Source organism: Mus pahari, chromosome 1, assembly GCF_900095145.1.
Source record: "Mus pahari chromosome 1, PAHARI_EIJ_v1.1, whole genome shotgun sequence".
NCBI classification, from domain to species: domain Eukaryota; kingdom Metazoa; phylum Chordata; class Mammalia; order Rodentia; family Muridae; genus Mus; species Mus pahari.
The window spans coordinates 71,089-82,510 of NC_034590.1; the positions used below are offsets into that span (position 1 = coordinate 71,089).

The following is an 11,422-nucleotide window of genomic DNA, read 5'->3' on the forward strand; positions in this document are numbered from 1 at the left end:
GGGAGGGGAGGGGAGGAGAGAGGAGGGGAGGGAAAGGGAGGGGAGGGGAGGGAAGGAGAGAGGAGAGAGAGAGAGAGAGAGGAGAGGAGGAGAGGAGAGAACCCTGTCTCTCCAGACATACAATATGTTCCCATCCTTCATGGAGTGGATCCCTGGACCCCACCACCGAATCTTCAAAAACTTCCAAGAGCTCCGACTCTTCATCTCTGAGCAAATTCAGTGGCACCGGCAGTCACGACAGACCGGGGAACCCCGTGACTTCATTGATTGTTTCCTCGACCAAATGGATAAGGTACCAGTCCCTGCTGCCCTTAACCATACCCACCCTGCCAAGCAGCAGACATTAGAGCGCCTCTGTCCATCCCCAGGAACAGCAGGACCTGGAAAGCCACTTCCAGGATGAGACACTGGTGATGACTACTCACGATCTTTTCTTTGGTGGCACTGAGACCACAAGCACCACTCTTCGTTATGGGCTCCTCATTATGATCAAGTACCCTGAGGTGGCAGGTTTGAGAACTGGGTCCACCCCTCCCCTCCCCTCCCCCTAAGTGAAGAGACGGTGGCTGGGGTGGGATCTCGGAAAAGCACAACTCAAAGCCTCCAATGACCTCAGCCAAGGTGCAAGAGGAGCTGGACGCCACTGTAGGTCGGACCCGGGCCCCTAGAATAGAGGACCGTGCCCGCCTGCCTTACACCAATGCAGTGCTGCATGAGATCCAGCGCTTCGTCAGTGTGCTACCACTGGGGCTGCCACGGGCCCTCACCCGAGATGTGAACCTCAGGAACCATTTCCTGCACAAGGTGCACTGGGGAGAAGGGACAATTCAGAGATTAGGGTCAGTGAGGGCTAACACCATCAGTACCCTGAGGGCTCCCTCCCAGGCTCTTCTTACCCCCTGAGGGGTTGGGGTGTAGCTATGTGAGAGCACTTGCCCAGCACCGGCAGGCCCTATGTTAGGTGCCAACAACAGAAAGAGTGTGGGTGAGGGGCTCACACTCAAGTCTGTGGGTAACACTATTCCCCCCAGGGCACATTCGTGATTCCCCTGCTTGTGTCTGCACACCGGGATCCCACCCAATTCAAGGACCCTGACCATTTCAATCCCACCAATTTCCTGGATGACCACGGAGAGTTCCAGAACAACGATGCCTTCATGCCCTTTGCCCTAGGTCTGGGGTAGGAGGGAGGGGACCTGAGTGGCCAGCACTGGGGGACTGGCAGGGGCTTGCTCATCCCACACCTGCACTCATACCCACAGGAAAGCGGATGTGCCTGGGTGCTGGCCTAGCCCGCTCCGAGATCTTCCTCTTCCTGACGGCTATCCTGCAGAAGTTCTCCTTGCTCCCTGTGGGAAGTCCTGCCAACATCAACCTTACTCCACAGTGCACTGGTCTGGGCAATGTGCCCCCAGCCTTCCAGCTCCGCTTGGTGGCCCGCTGAGCTTGGGCTTCACTGGTGATCTCAGTGGCCCTGATATCCTTACCTGCCATAACTGTACGTGTAAATCTCTTTACCGAGAGGAATACAAGTATGTGCAGCTCTGAGGTAAACTTTTATTTCTTGGCTGGCAGAACCTCCATACCCATGCTCCTCATGGCACCCTACTCTGCCCAGACAGTGGCAGCCCAGTCCATAAAGTGCCACAGCCAAAGGGGTTAGGGAGTCACTTCACATTCCAGGCCGGAGGAGTGGGGACGAGGGTGAGATGACACCCCCACCCCAACAGACCTTTCCAGCAAGAGGCCATGACTCACCTCAACCCCAAATCCCGCCTCCTCTCAGCTCAACACTCAACGGACCAGACATGGCCACCAGCCACGCTGGCCACTGCCCAGGTCAAAACCCAGCACCGCTTGCTCACGGGGCAGCAGAGGTCTCTCCTTGTTGCTCCTCAGTGACACTTAGTGCCCTCCACACCACACAGTACAGAGGCAAGCCAGAAGCAGCAGCAGTGGCAGGAGAGGAGCGGGCACTGAGGCAGGAGCTGCTGCTGGTCCATGCAGCTCTGGGGCCAGCCGTTAGGTAGGTGTAGCTGGCTGTGATACTGGTACTTGGACACCTTTCTGTCCCGATGCTGAGGATGAGAGGGAGACAAGAAACTGTGAATCACTAGGGAGGGACGAAGAACCTGGGAAGATGGGGAGAGCATTAATGAAGAAAAAAAAAAAAAAAATGGGACTCAGGTTGGAGATACCAGGAAAGTAGGCAAGAACTGGGCAAAGGGACTGTAGAGAAAGGCCTGTGAGAGTGGGCACAGGCTGGCAGCAGTGCTGGCCTAGTGTGGCAAAGGCCCTGGGAACCACTCTCAGTGCCCAAGGGGGTAAAAAACGGCTAAGGGCCTGGCAGCACACAGGGACAGGGAAGGACAAAGGGCAAAAGCACATACCTAGCTGATACTTGTCTCTGGCTGCTGCCCGCTCCTTGGCATCAAAATACCAGACAGTGATGGCGTACCTGAGAAATCAGGCAGTCAAAATGAGTTTTCTGCAGCTCTAGAGCCACCTCCAGTAACACCTCCACCCTTGCAGGTCCCACTTAGGCCCTCTCAGCATCTCATCACTCCCCTGTCAACTCTGGGGACTGGGGACAATCTAAGCTGGACACATCCCTAAAGCGCAGGTCATACCTGGTAGCATAGGCTGGCTTCACCTCATGTGGGTTCCGTCGGTCAGACCAGAAAATGAGCAACCGGTCAAAGAGTGGCTCGATGTTGGCTACCACTGGCCGACCCTCGGGGAAGATCTGCAGCAGGCCGCCATGCACCTGGGGGCAGGCCAGATGAGGCTACTGGTGAAGCCTGTAGCCTGTCTTATACTGCACCCATGTGCCCACCAGGGGGCGCAGCGCCAGCACACATCACTCCCTCCCAACACTCAGGCCCTTAAAATGAGTGACAGCCCAGAGTCTACATTGCCATGGAGATAGGCAGGAAGCTACTAAAGACAGGAAAAGGGGGAGAATGTACAAGTCTGGGTGGGGCTAAGCAGACGGCACCATTCCCGGAAAAGAGGGAGGGCCCACAGTCAGCTAAAGAGGAGCCTGCAGATGTCACTGCCCTGTGAGCTGAGGAGTGGAGGGCAGGACCCAGCTGGAACATAATCATACCATCCCAACCCCAAACCCTACCTTAACATCCCAGTTCTGGTTCAGGTAATAGATACAGGTGATGCAGCGCCCATCGCCGTGGGGATTGTCAACATGCCTCACGTACCCGAGCCCATTGCCTGGGTAACACGCCACCATGGCCTGGTAGAAATGGAGGGAGGTGGTTTACTGAGACCAGGCAGGGACACTGTGAGGAAGCAGGCTAACCATTCCTGCTCCAGGTCTTTCCTTTATCATCTTAGGTTATGGGAGTTCCAACCCAAGAGGCCTTTGTCCTCATTCAGTCAGATTCCATCTTCAAGTTCACAGAAATCTAAGCTCTTTTGCCTCAACAAGTCACACTCCCACCTCCATCCCCACCCTAGAACCAGAGGGACTCAATGTGTAAATGATGGTTTGTGCTTGTTAGAGACATCCTAACCTTAGCCATGTGTAGTGGTGCTGGGATCCAGTACTAAGCAGCCAGCTTCAAGGGCAGCTCTAAGTACTCAGTGAGAACACAGAATCTCTTAATAAGTTTGGAGATATGGAGGCTCCTTGAGTCTGGAGCCCTCTTCGAGTTAGTTCTGTTAGGGTTCGAAGAAGGTACAGCCTAGATTTTCTTTCAAGGTTCTCTCGGGTGATTCTACTGTCAAGTCATGCTGACTTGAGCACACTTGACTACAGTCTCCAGCTACAGGATCTGTCCCATGTATATAGGACAGGAACCTGTCCTAGAACTCCAGCTCCAAGCATGCTGCACACTGCTGCCATCCCCAGTGCTCCAATAGGCCTCAACTACCCCTCTGTAAAATGGGATGGATAAGCACCTTCCATTAACTCCTCTGACAACATCTCAGAGGTAAGCCTCCACCAGGCTTCATCTCTGTGGGCACAGGTCTGCCTTAGGGTTCCAGATTTCCCTGTCTCTCAACCAGAAGCCAGGGCCTGAGGGTATTTGTTACCAGGAAGCTAACAGACAAGGCCCAGCCACCTCTGCAGACCCAATATGCACGGTCAAGTCTCTGTAGAGAATGAGCTGTGGCACTGGGGCAGTAAATAAAGTTCCCCACTTCAGGTAACAGCACTTGACAGGATGCTGAAAACTCAACTAGACTGTGTACATCTGCAAAGATACAGAGCCTGCTGCCACAGGACAGAGAACTGAAGCACAAGCTGAAATGTTACAAAGTCAGAGTCACCCCAGTGCAACTCCATTGGGAGAGTTCAGAAAATGAAGCAGTTAGCGTGAGAACCCTTTGGCTTTTGCCCAGTCAGCAACCATCTCTCTGGACCCTGCCACTCGGGTACTACTCTGCAAGCTGGGGCTCCCTGACAATGCTCATCTATACTTTTGGGTCCAACCTAGCCCAGCGAGACAACCATAGAAAAACACTCATAATCAGACCCATCGACGTGTGCTGCTGAAACAGGAGGCTTACATAGCACACCATGAAGGTTAATTCAGCCCTACATCCTCCTCTCAAGACTATCTTCTACCCACTAATCCCAGGGTTCACCCCGCTGTGCACACTAAAGTCCTCTCTGCATCCCATCTATGCACCTGACCCAGCACACAGCCTACTCTGGGAAAGAGCCTTAAAAAGGCTACACAGCAGTAATGAGCTTCCTTACCAGGGTACAGTAAGTGACAAGGCCCCCAGGGAGAAAACCTGGCCTCTGCGCTCAGGAGGGCAAGTCTTCTCTGCATGACTTCTGCAGATGGGATGGCCCTCTAGGCAACCACTCACTGGGAGGAAAGCATGTGGCTATGGCCGGGTGGCTTGGAATCAATGAGTCACTGATTAGAGATGGGCAAGGCCTCCTGAGCTGTAAATCCAATCAGGGCTTAAGCAGGTTCTTCGAACTGATGGGGACAGCAGACAATGCTGTACTACCTCTAATCAATCACCCAGAAAAGTACAATTCCCCACCACAGGGCCAAGACCACCAACCTGCACGTTCTGACCCTCCCTCTGCTCCAAGCTTCAACGCACCTACCTTCTCCCCGCCTCAAAGCCTGCAATCCTGTCTGTGTTATTTTAACAGGTCCCTAGACCTTAGCACAACTAGCATCATGTTAGAGGGACGGTCCTGACCTCGAAGCCTAGCATAGAAGAGCCCCAATACCTGTCAGAGCAGGAACAAAGACGTAGCCCATGGTTCCAACAAAGTCCTAAATGCACCAACCTTGCTCTTCTGGCTTGGCTTCTGTGGCTCTGCTGCTTTCTAAACTGAAATGTGCCAACCAGAACATGCTTTTTTTGTGCATAAAAGACAAACAGCTGTAAGGCTCAGGGCTGCATGATCTAGGCAAGTTCTGCACGCAGCTGACAGTCAGCAATAAACCCTTTTTGGTTTTAAGAGTGTCTGTCCACCAGGCGGGATGGCGCACCCCTTTAATCCCAGCACTTGGGAGGAAGAGGCAGGCGGATTTCTGAGTTCGAGGTCAGCCTGGTCTACAAAGTGACTTCCAGGACAGCCAGGGTTATAAAGAGAAACCCTGTCTCGAAAAACCAAAAAAAAAAAAAGAGTGTCTGTCCATGTGGTAGTCTCTGGTGGACTATCTCACGACACTACTGCTCAGGACTCAAGCATCTAGGTGGCTGTCTAACAAGCTCTGGGCCAAGCCAGATACCTGCAATATCAAAGCGCTGCTTTCAACAGCGCCCCCGAGGAAAAGCTTCAACCACAGGGACAGCAGTAGAGTGACAAAGGAAGTTACTCTCCAGGACGCTGGAATCACCGCTATGGGAATAACGTACCAAGGACCCTACCATGCCACACACACCATCATTAGAAGCCAGTGACTCAGTCAGACAGCAGGCACTGCCTCCAAGCTACTCTTAAAGGGGCAAACCACACTAGCTGGACCCTCTCTGGGGATCCCTCCGCTCACCCTTGATGCCAGTCAATTCCTCCAGCTACAGAGAAGAGACAGGGAGAGAAGGGAAGGGAAAGGCAGAGGAAGAGCTCTGCTCAGGAGTGAGCCAGGCTGGGCTACTACTGGCCAAGGCCACACTTCTGGCCAGTGTCCTCACTACCACTGCCTCAGATCACTTCAGCCCCACAGTCTCACTCGAGAGCAAGCGAGCACAGGAAAGGAGGCTACATGTGGCCCTTCCTTTGTAAATGGGAGAGCATGGAGTTGCCATGTAGAGAGCTTGGGCTAGCTCCCTCTGTCCTTCCACCAAACTGACCTGTTCTTTCATCCCGAGGGATAAGCGCCACTTAAGAGACTCTTAGCCCTCTGCAGTCCTAGCTCAGGTCCTGTCACTAACACCAGTGGGAGGAGGCCCCCACCTATTCCTTTAAATTGCTTTCCCAAATTGCTTGAGTAGCCAGGCACTTGAACCAGCTTTCTCATCCTCTGAGGCTACAAAGCTACGTCCCAGTCCCTGGGTGCTCAGCTCTCCTGGTGTTCCCCTGACTTTCCTCCTGCAAAGCTGCTGAGCTGGGGAAGCCACACTGATCTTGCCTGCACAGAAGCCAAGCCCAGGGAGGGGCCAGCTCTGGCTCTCCAGCTATCAAGTAACAGGAGGAAGATAGAAGTAGAACGGGTTCCAGCTGGGGTGGGGAGGAAACAGGCCTGGGCCTGGGGGATGGGAGGGAGGGAGGCAGGGGCCATGGTCCCCAAGCCAGTTTCAGTTGGAAAAGAAAGCTGTACAGTGGCAGAACCCAAGATAGGACCGTGGAGATAAGGGAGGGCACCATTAGGGCAGAGCACAACCTCCCACTCACATGGCAGAGCAGTCTGTAAGACCACCAGCCAGCAGCAGGCACTCTCAACGGACTGTATTCAAATCACACCAAGCGTCAGACTTACACACCCTTCCATGAAGAAAACGGGCATGTCAACAGACCAGAAAGGCCAAAAGGCCGTGGAGGTCACTGTCTGTCCAGTTGGCTCCTGACAACTGCCCACAAACTCCAACCAAATGTATACCTTTCCCAAGAAGGTCTATGGCTTTCAGCAGATTTATCAGAAAAGCCTTGGCTTCAAAAGCATTAAGAACTACTGTTCTGCAACAAGGAGGCATGGAGGAGAAAAATATAAAGGCAGAGAGAGGGTCAAGGAAAGAGATCAGAGACATGCAGGTAGGAAGTGACAAACGGTCAGAGAACGGAGAACAGGGACTGGGGCGGGGAAGAGTGGGAAAGATGCTGACAAGTGCTCTACCTGGACCAGAACACTGTCACCCAGTGTCACCATTGGGATGCTGCTCCTAGTGCTCCTGGCTCCAAGAGAAGGCTCACAGGGCAGAATGGAGACCAGGCCTCCTGGTCAACTAGACAGGCAGCACCCCACCCTCAGCCTAGGCTAACTCAACACTGCCAGCTTAACTACCTGTGGTCTAAAGAGAGTCAGGACAGTCAGGGGCTCTGGGTCTTCCAAGGTCAAGGACCATCGCCACCCCGGGCTGAACTATTTCAGGTACAAAACTCAAAAGTCTAGAGGGCGGTGACTGTAGCCCCTCTGACGGAGGTGCCTACACCCTGCTCCATGGCCCGCAGAAGCTTGTCTCCAAACCCGCATGCCTAAGCCTCAGGCACTCACCAGAACAGTGCCTTACCTTGGTGCGCCCATTGATGACGTAGTTGCCCAGTCGCCCTGCACAGTGGCGGATGACTGCGTCCACGTGAGCCATGAGGGCACCAATGCTCCGGCAGCCCGGCTCGTGACCTTCTACCCAGGCAATCTGGTCCCCACGAATGCTGCGCGGTGGGATCGCCCGCTGGCTCACGAGCTGCCCATCACGGAGACGCCCGCCCCACTTCAGGGCTTCCACCTCAGCCAGCACACGGCCACCCAGCACGGCCCCCAAGAAGTTGTCCTTGACACAGATACCATAGTACCGCATGCAAGGCACAATATAGTCCAGGGCCAGGCGCTCAGGTGCAGAGGGCTGGGCTTCCTCCCTCAGCCTAGCACTTGCCTCGCCACTGCTACTGCTCATGTTGTTGCTACTGTTGCTGCTGCTGCTGCTGCTGCTGCTGCTGCCGCCGCCGCCGCCGCCGCCGCCGCCGCCGCCGCCGCCGCCGCCACTGTCAGAGCCCATACCACTTTCCCCCTGGGCCTCCTGGTTCTCTTGCCTGGCCCACGGTCGCTTGCTGGGTGAAGGGGCATCCCCACCATCCTTGGCCCACTTCCGCTTGGGGGCCTCAGGCCGGGCACCCTGGGCCGCCAGTCGCTGGCACTCCTTGGTGACCAGCGCAGCAGCACCTTCACTCTGCAGTGGCCACAGCTCGCCACCATCCTGCCCACCAAAGCCCTCCCGCAGGGGGCTGGCAGTGGTAGTAGTAGCAGTCGCTGTGGTTCTGGGGGTCCCATTGCCAGCCGAGGCCTCCCCAGATGCTCCTGGACGGTGATAGGCCGGGAGCAGAGGGCAGGGCAGGTAACTCTCCACCCCCATTCTGGCTCGGCTAAGCTCCAAGGACTCTGACACAGACCCTGGCAACTGAGGGAGAGCTTGATTCAGGGCCTTCGGCTGGCACGGGCTGTCCATGGCAGCAGTGTCTTCATCCCCCGGGCATGGAGGGCACGGCCCGGGCCCATGGTGCCACCCTCCTCCACCACCTGCTCCTCCACTTGATGCAGCCCGGGGCCGCTGGGCCTCGTGTGGGGCAGGGTGAGGCAGGGCAGGCAGCAGGGACTCCTCTAGTGCTCTGGGGGTGCTCGCTGGTCCCCAGGTCCACAGTTGTCCCTAGGAGCTTGAGAAGGGACTGATGGGGGTGGCTGGAAAAGAGAAAAGGAAGAACTTAAAAGGCGTCAAGAGACAAGCAGGTAGGATGGGGTGGGGATGGTACCAGCTGTAAGTAGATGACAGACTGGGCCGCACCAAACACACACACGCACAGGGAGACAGACAACATGGGGCATAAAACTTGGGAATTTGAGAGGGAATGTCTGGCAGAAAGAGTAATAGAGGGAAAGTGCGGAGAACGCTGCATGGACGGCCCAGAGAGGAAGGCGACAGGGAGACGGAGATATCTGAGGACGAAAAGCAACGATGAAGGTGGGAAATACAAGGTACCTGCCTGAGGTTTCTATAGAGACTCAGAGCGATGAGGAGGGAGGATGACACAGAAAACGGGAATGTGGAATCTAGGGTAAAGTCGGGGTTGTGGGGAACCAGCGGGCAATGCCACCGTGCGACACTCGCGGGAACCAAATCGCCTGGGTGGAAGCCAGGGCAGGCGGGGAAAACCGGGAGTCCAGGGACAAAGAGAACAGGGAGAAAAACAAGACGGCAGGGGAGCGGGAGGGCCGGTGGGGTCGACCTGTGCCCTATGGGAGGAAGCCTACTGGGGCCCGACACACACCCAGCCGGAAGGGAGGTCCTGCCAGACGGACGGACTGACGGAAGGGAGTCCGAGAGCAGAGTCCGACCGGACTGCCTTCCTCCCAACCCCCTCCGCCAGGACCCAGGGGCCGCCGGACGCCGCGGGTGACTGAGGCGAGGCCGCGTCGGCCCGGCCCCTCCCCTTGGTGGCTGCTGCGCGCTCCCGCGGCCCCCAAGGGTCCGCCCCGCCGCGCCGGGCGCGCGCTTCCTTCCCCACCCCCAACGCCCTAGCGCGGGGTCGCTGCCGCCCCCGCACGCTCCCGCCTCCCGCCCCGTCGCCCGCGCCCGGCCACCGGGCCTCGGGACTCCTTCTCCTCCCCGGGTCTTTCCCTTCGCGCGACCTCCTCACCGAGCTTTTTCCTCCGGCCTCGGCGCCGCCGTTTGTGCCAGCCGCCCTGCGCTTCGCAGCGCGCCATACCCCGCCCCCCACCGCCCGCGACGCCCCGCCCCCGCCTCGCCCGCTGGGCACGTGACAGCGGCCCGGCCGAGGAGACTGCGCGTGCGCGAACCGCACGGTGACCGGAGGCTTAGAACGCACTATCCAAGAAGTGAGCTGGTCCGGGACGCGAGGCTCATTTGCATTATGTGCTCCTCCCCCTCCACGCGAAAGCAAACACGCAGGTTCAGGAAAAGGCGTTCTGTGAGTTCTGAAGACGGCCCCTTGGAGAGGGGTCCAAATGAGCAGTTTCACACAGAAAGGACCACCCCTCGGAGCCAAAAGTGTCTGTGAATGGCAATGAGCTGGGTTCTTGGCATTTGCTATGCAAATGTCTCATTTACATGGGCCGCTCCTGCAAGCAATCCAAGAGGATATTGAGAAATGACTGCGCAGTTAGTTGGAAAGTGTATGTAAATTCCTACGTCAGTAATTTACATAAGCACTTAAAAAAAAAAAATAACGGTGAGTACGGGATGTCCTTCGAGAAGCAAAACCGGGTAGAACAAATGAGCAAATGTGTACTATTTGCATGACCTGCTCCTCGCTGCTCCCTCAGGGCAACTGTGGGAGTCAGATTAAAGCAACCTGGGACAGACTCACAGAGAAGACGTTTATTTGCAAAACCCAGCTCCTCTGTAGCCCAGGAGGATTTTTTTGTTTCTGTAGTGCTGGAGACTGAATCCAGAGCTTCGCACGTGCGATGCAAGCGCTCTACCACTAAGCTACTCTTAATATTTATACCACCATTCCAGGGAGGGCTGTGTGGATAGGGTTAGTTGAATGCCCCACCCTTTCCACCAACTCCTGGGCCTACCAAGTGGGCAATCAGTGGGGTTTGAACTCACTGAAATTTTGTGAGAGCAGCTGAAGCTGTCCTGAAGGGGCTGCACCTGTCTCCAGAAGGCCATATAAAGACATCAGGGTACATTAAGTATGACCAGGAGTCCGGGTTGCACAAGAACCACAGTGGCACATGGAGAAGAATGTTTGTGTTCACAGGCACACAGACACACACACAAAGAAACACATCTCCATCAGTGCATACCCAAACCTCAGGAACACGGGTTCTTAGGAACACAGTGAGCCACCGTCCTAGTTTGCAGACATGAGGTGTACACTAAGTCAAACCAGGCACAGAATCAAGGCCCCCTTAGATCCCAAATCCTTGGTCTTGATGTTGCACACAACAGCAGCCTCACCAACACGTTCACCAGGCCAGAGACTACGCACATGCCACAGTGTCACATATTCCTTCTGACACTGCCCCATACATGTCACGCACAGGGATGTCATTGCTGCATACACCAGCTTTGAAGGATCATGTACTGCCACTACCATGAAGCATGTACACAAACTGGGCATGGGCACATTGTAATCCCAGCTCACGGGAGGCTGAGACAGGGAGACCTCAAATTCCAGGTTAGTCTAGGCTATAATGAGGCCCTGTGTCAAAGGTGGGGGGGGGGGGTGTAGGAAAAACCAAGGACATGTATACAATGACAAATTCTGTCCTCAATGAGTATGTGAGCCAGGATGTACTTACCCCAACTT

General features: G+C 55.6%; 2 protein-coding genes across 4 annotated transcripts in view; one reads left to right on the top strand and one right to left on the bottom strand.

Moving 5' to 3' along the window:
• Nucleotides 1-1,486, top strand: part of LOC110312803 (cytochrome P450 2F3-like) — a 4,221-nt gene extending 2,735 nt beyond the window's left edge. The window contains exons 6-10 of the mRNA XM_021186699.2: nucleotides 116-292; nucleotides 369-510; nucleotides 617-804; nucleotides 1,032-1,173; nucleotides 1,263-1,486. Of these exons, the coding sequence (XP_021042358.1) occupies nucleotides 116-292; nucleotides 369-510; nucleotides 617-804; nucleotides 1,032-1,173; nucleotides 1,263-1,444 (831 nt within the window). The 3' untranslated portion in view covers nucleotides 1,445-1,486. The remainder of the gene's footprint in view (nucleotides 1-115; nucleotides 293-368; nucleotides 511-616; nucleotides 805-1,031; nucleotides 1,174-1,262) is intronic.
• A 57-nt stretch (nucleotides 1,487-1,543) lies between these two features.
• Egln2 (egl-9 family hypoxia inducible factor 2) lies at nucleotides 1,544-9,861 on the bottom strand. Of its 3 annotated transcripts, none has more exons than XM_021197613.2 (6): nucleotides 9,782-9,861; nucleotides 7,663-8,825; nucleotides 3,131-3,250; nucleotides 2,631-2,767; nucleotides 2,391-2,458; nucleotides 1,544-2,078 (listed from the first exon to the last, which is right to left on the bottom strand). In XM_021197613.2, the coding sequence occupies exons 2-6, from the start codon at nucleotides 8,593-8,595 to the stop codon at nucleotides 2,023-2,025; spliced, it is 1,314 nt and encodes a 437-aa protein (XP_021053272.1). In that variant the 5' UTR covers nucleotides 8,596-8,825; nucleotides 9,782-9,861; the 3' UTR covers nucleotides 1,544-2,022. The 3 variants fall into 3 exon arrangements, with proteins under 3 accessions (XP_021053272.1, XP_021053280.1, XP_029393627.1); XM_021197621.2 differs by lacking the exon at nucleotides 9,782-9,861 and adding an exon at nucleotides 9,413-9,522; XM_029537767.1 differs by lacking the exon at nucleotides 9,782-9,861 and adding an exon at nucleotides 9,124-9,399.
• Nucleotides 9,862-11,422: the final 1,561 nt, after the last annotated feature.

What these genes read in the sequence shown, in the direction of transcription:
- Egln2 (XM_021197613.2), bottom strand. Translation starts at nt 8,595, where the DNA reads ATGGACAGCCCGTGCCAGCCGAAGGCCCTGAATCAAGCTCTCCCTCAG. An exon ending in TCATCAATGGGCGCACCAAG is followed by an intron (nt 3,251 to 7,662) that starts GTAAGGCACTGT and finishes CATTTCTACCAG; the next exon opens with GCCATGGTGGCGTGTTACCC. An exon ending in AAGCCAGCCTATGCTACCAG is followed by an intron (nt 2,459 to 2,630) that starts GTATGACCTGCG and finishes CTGATTTCTCAG; the next exon opens with GTACGCCATCACTGTCTGGT.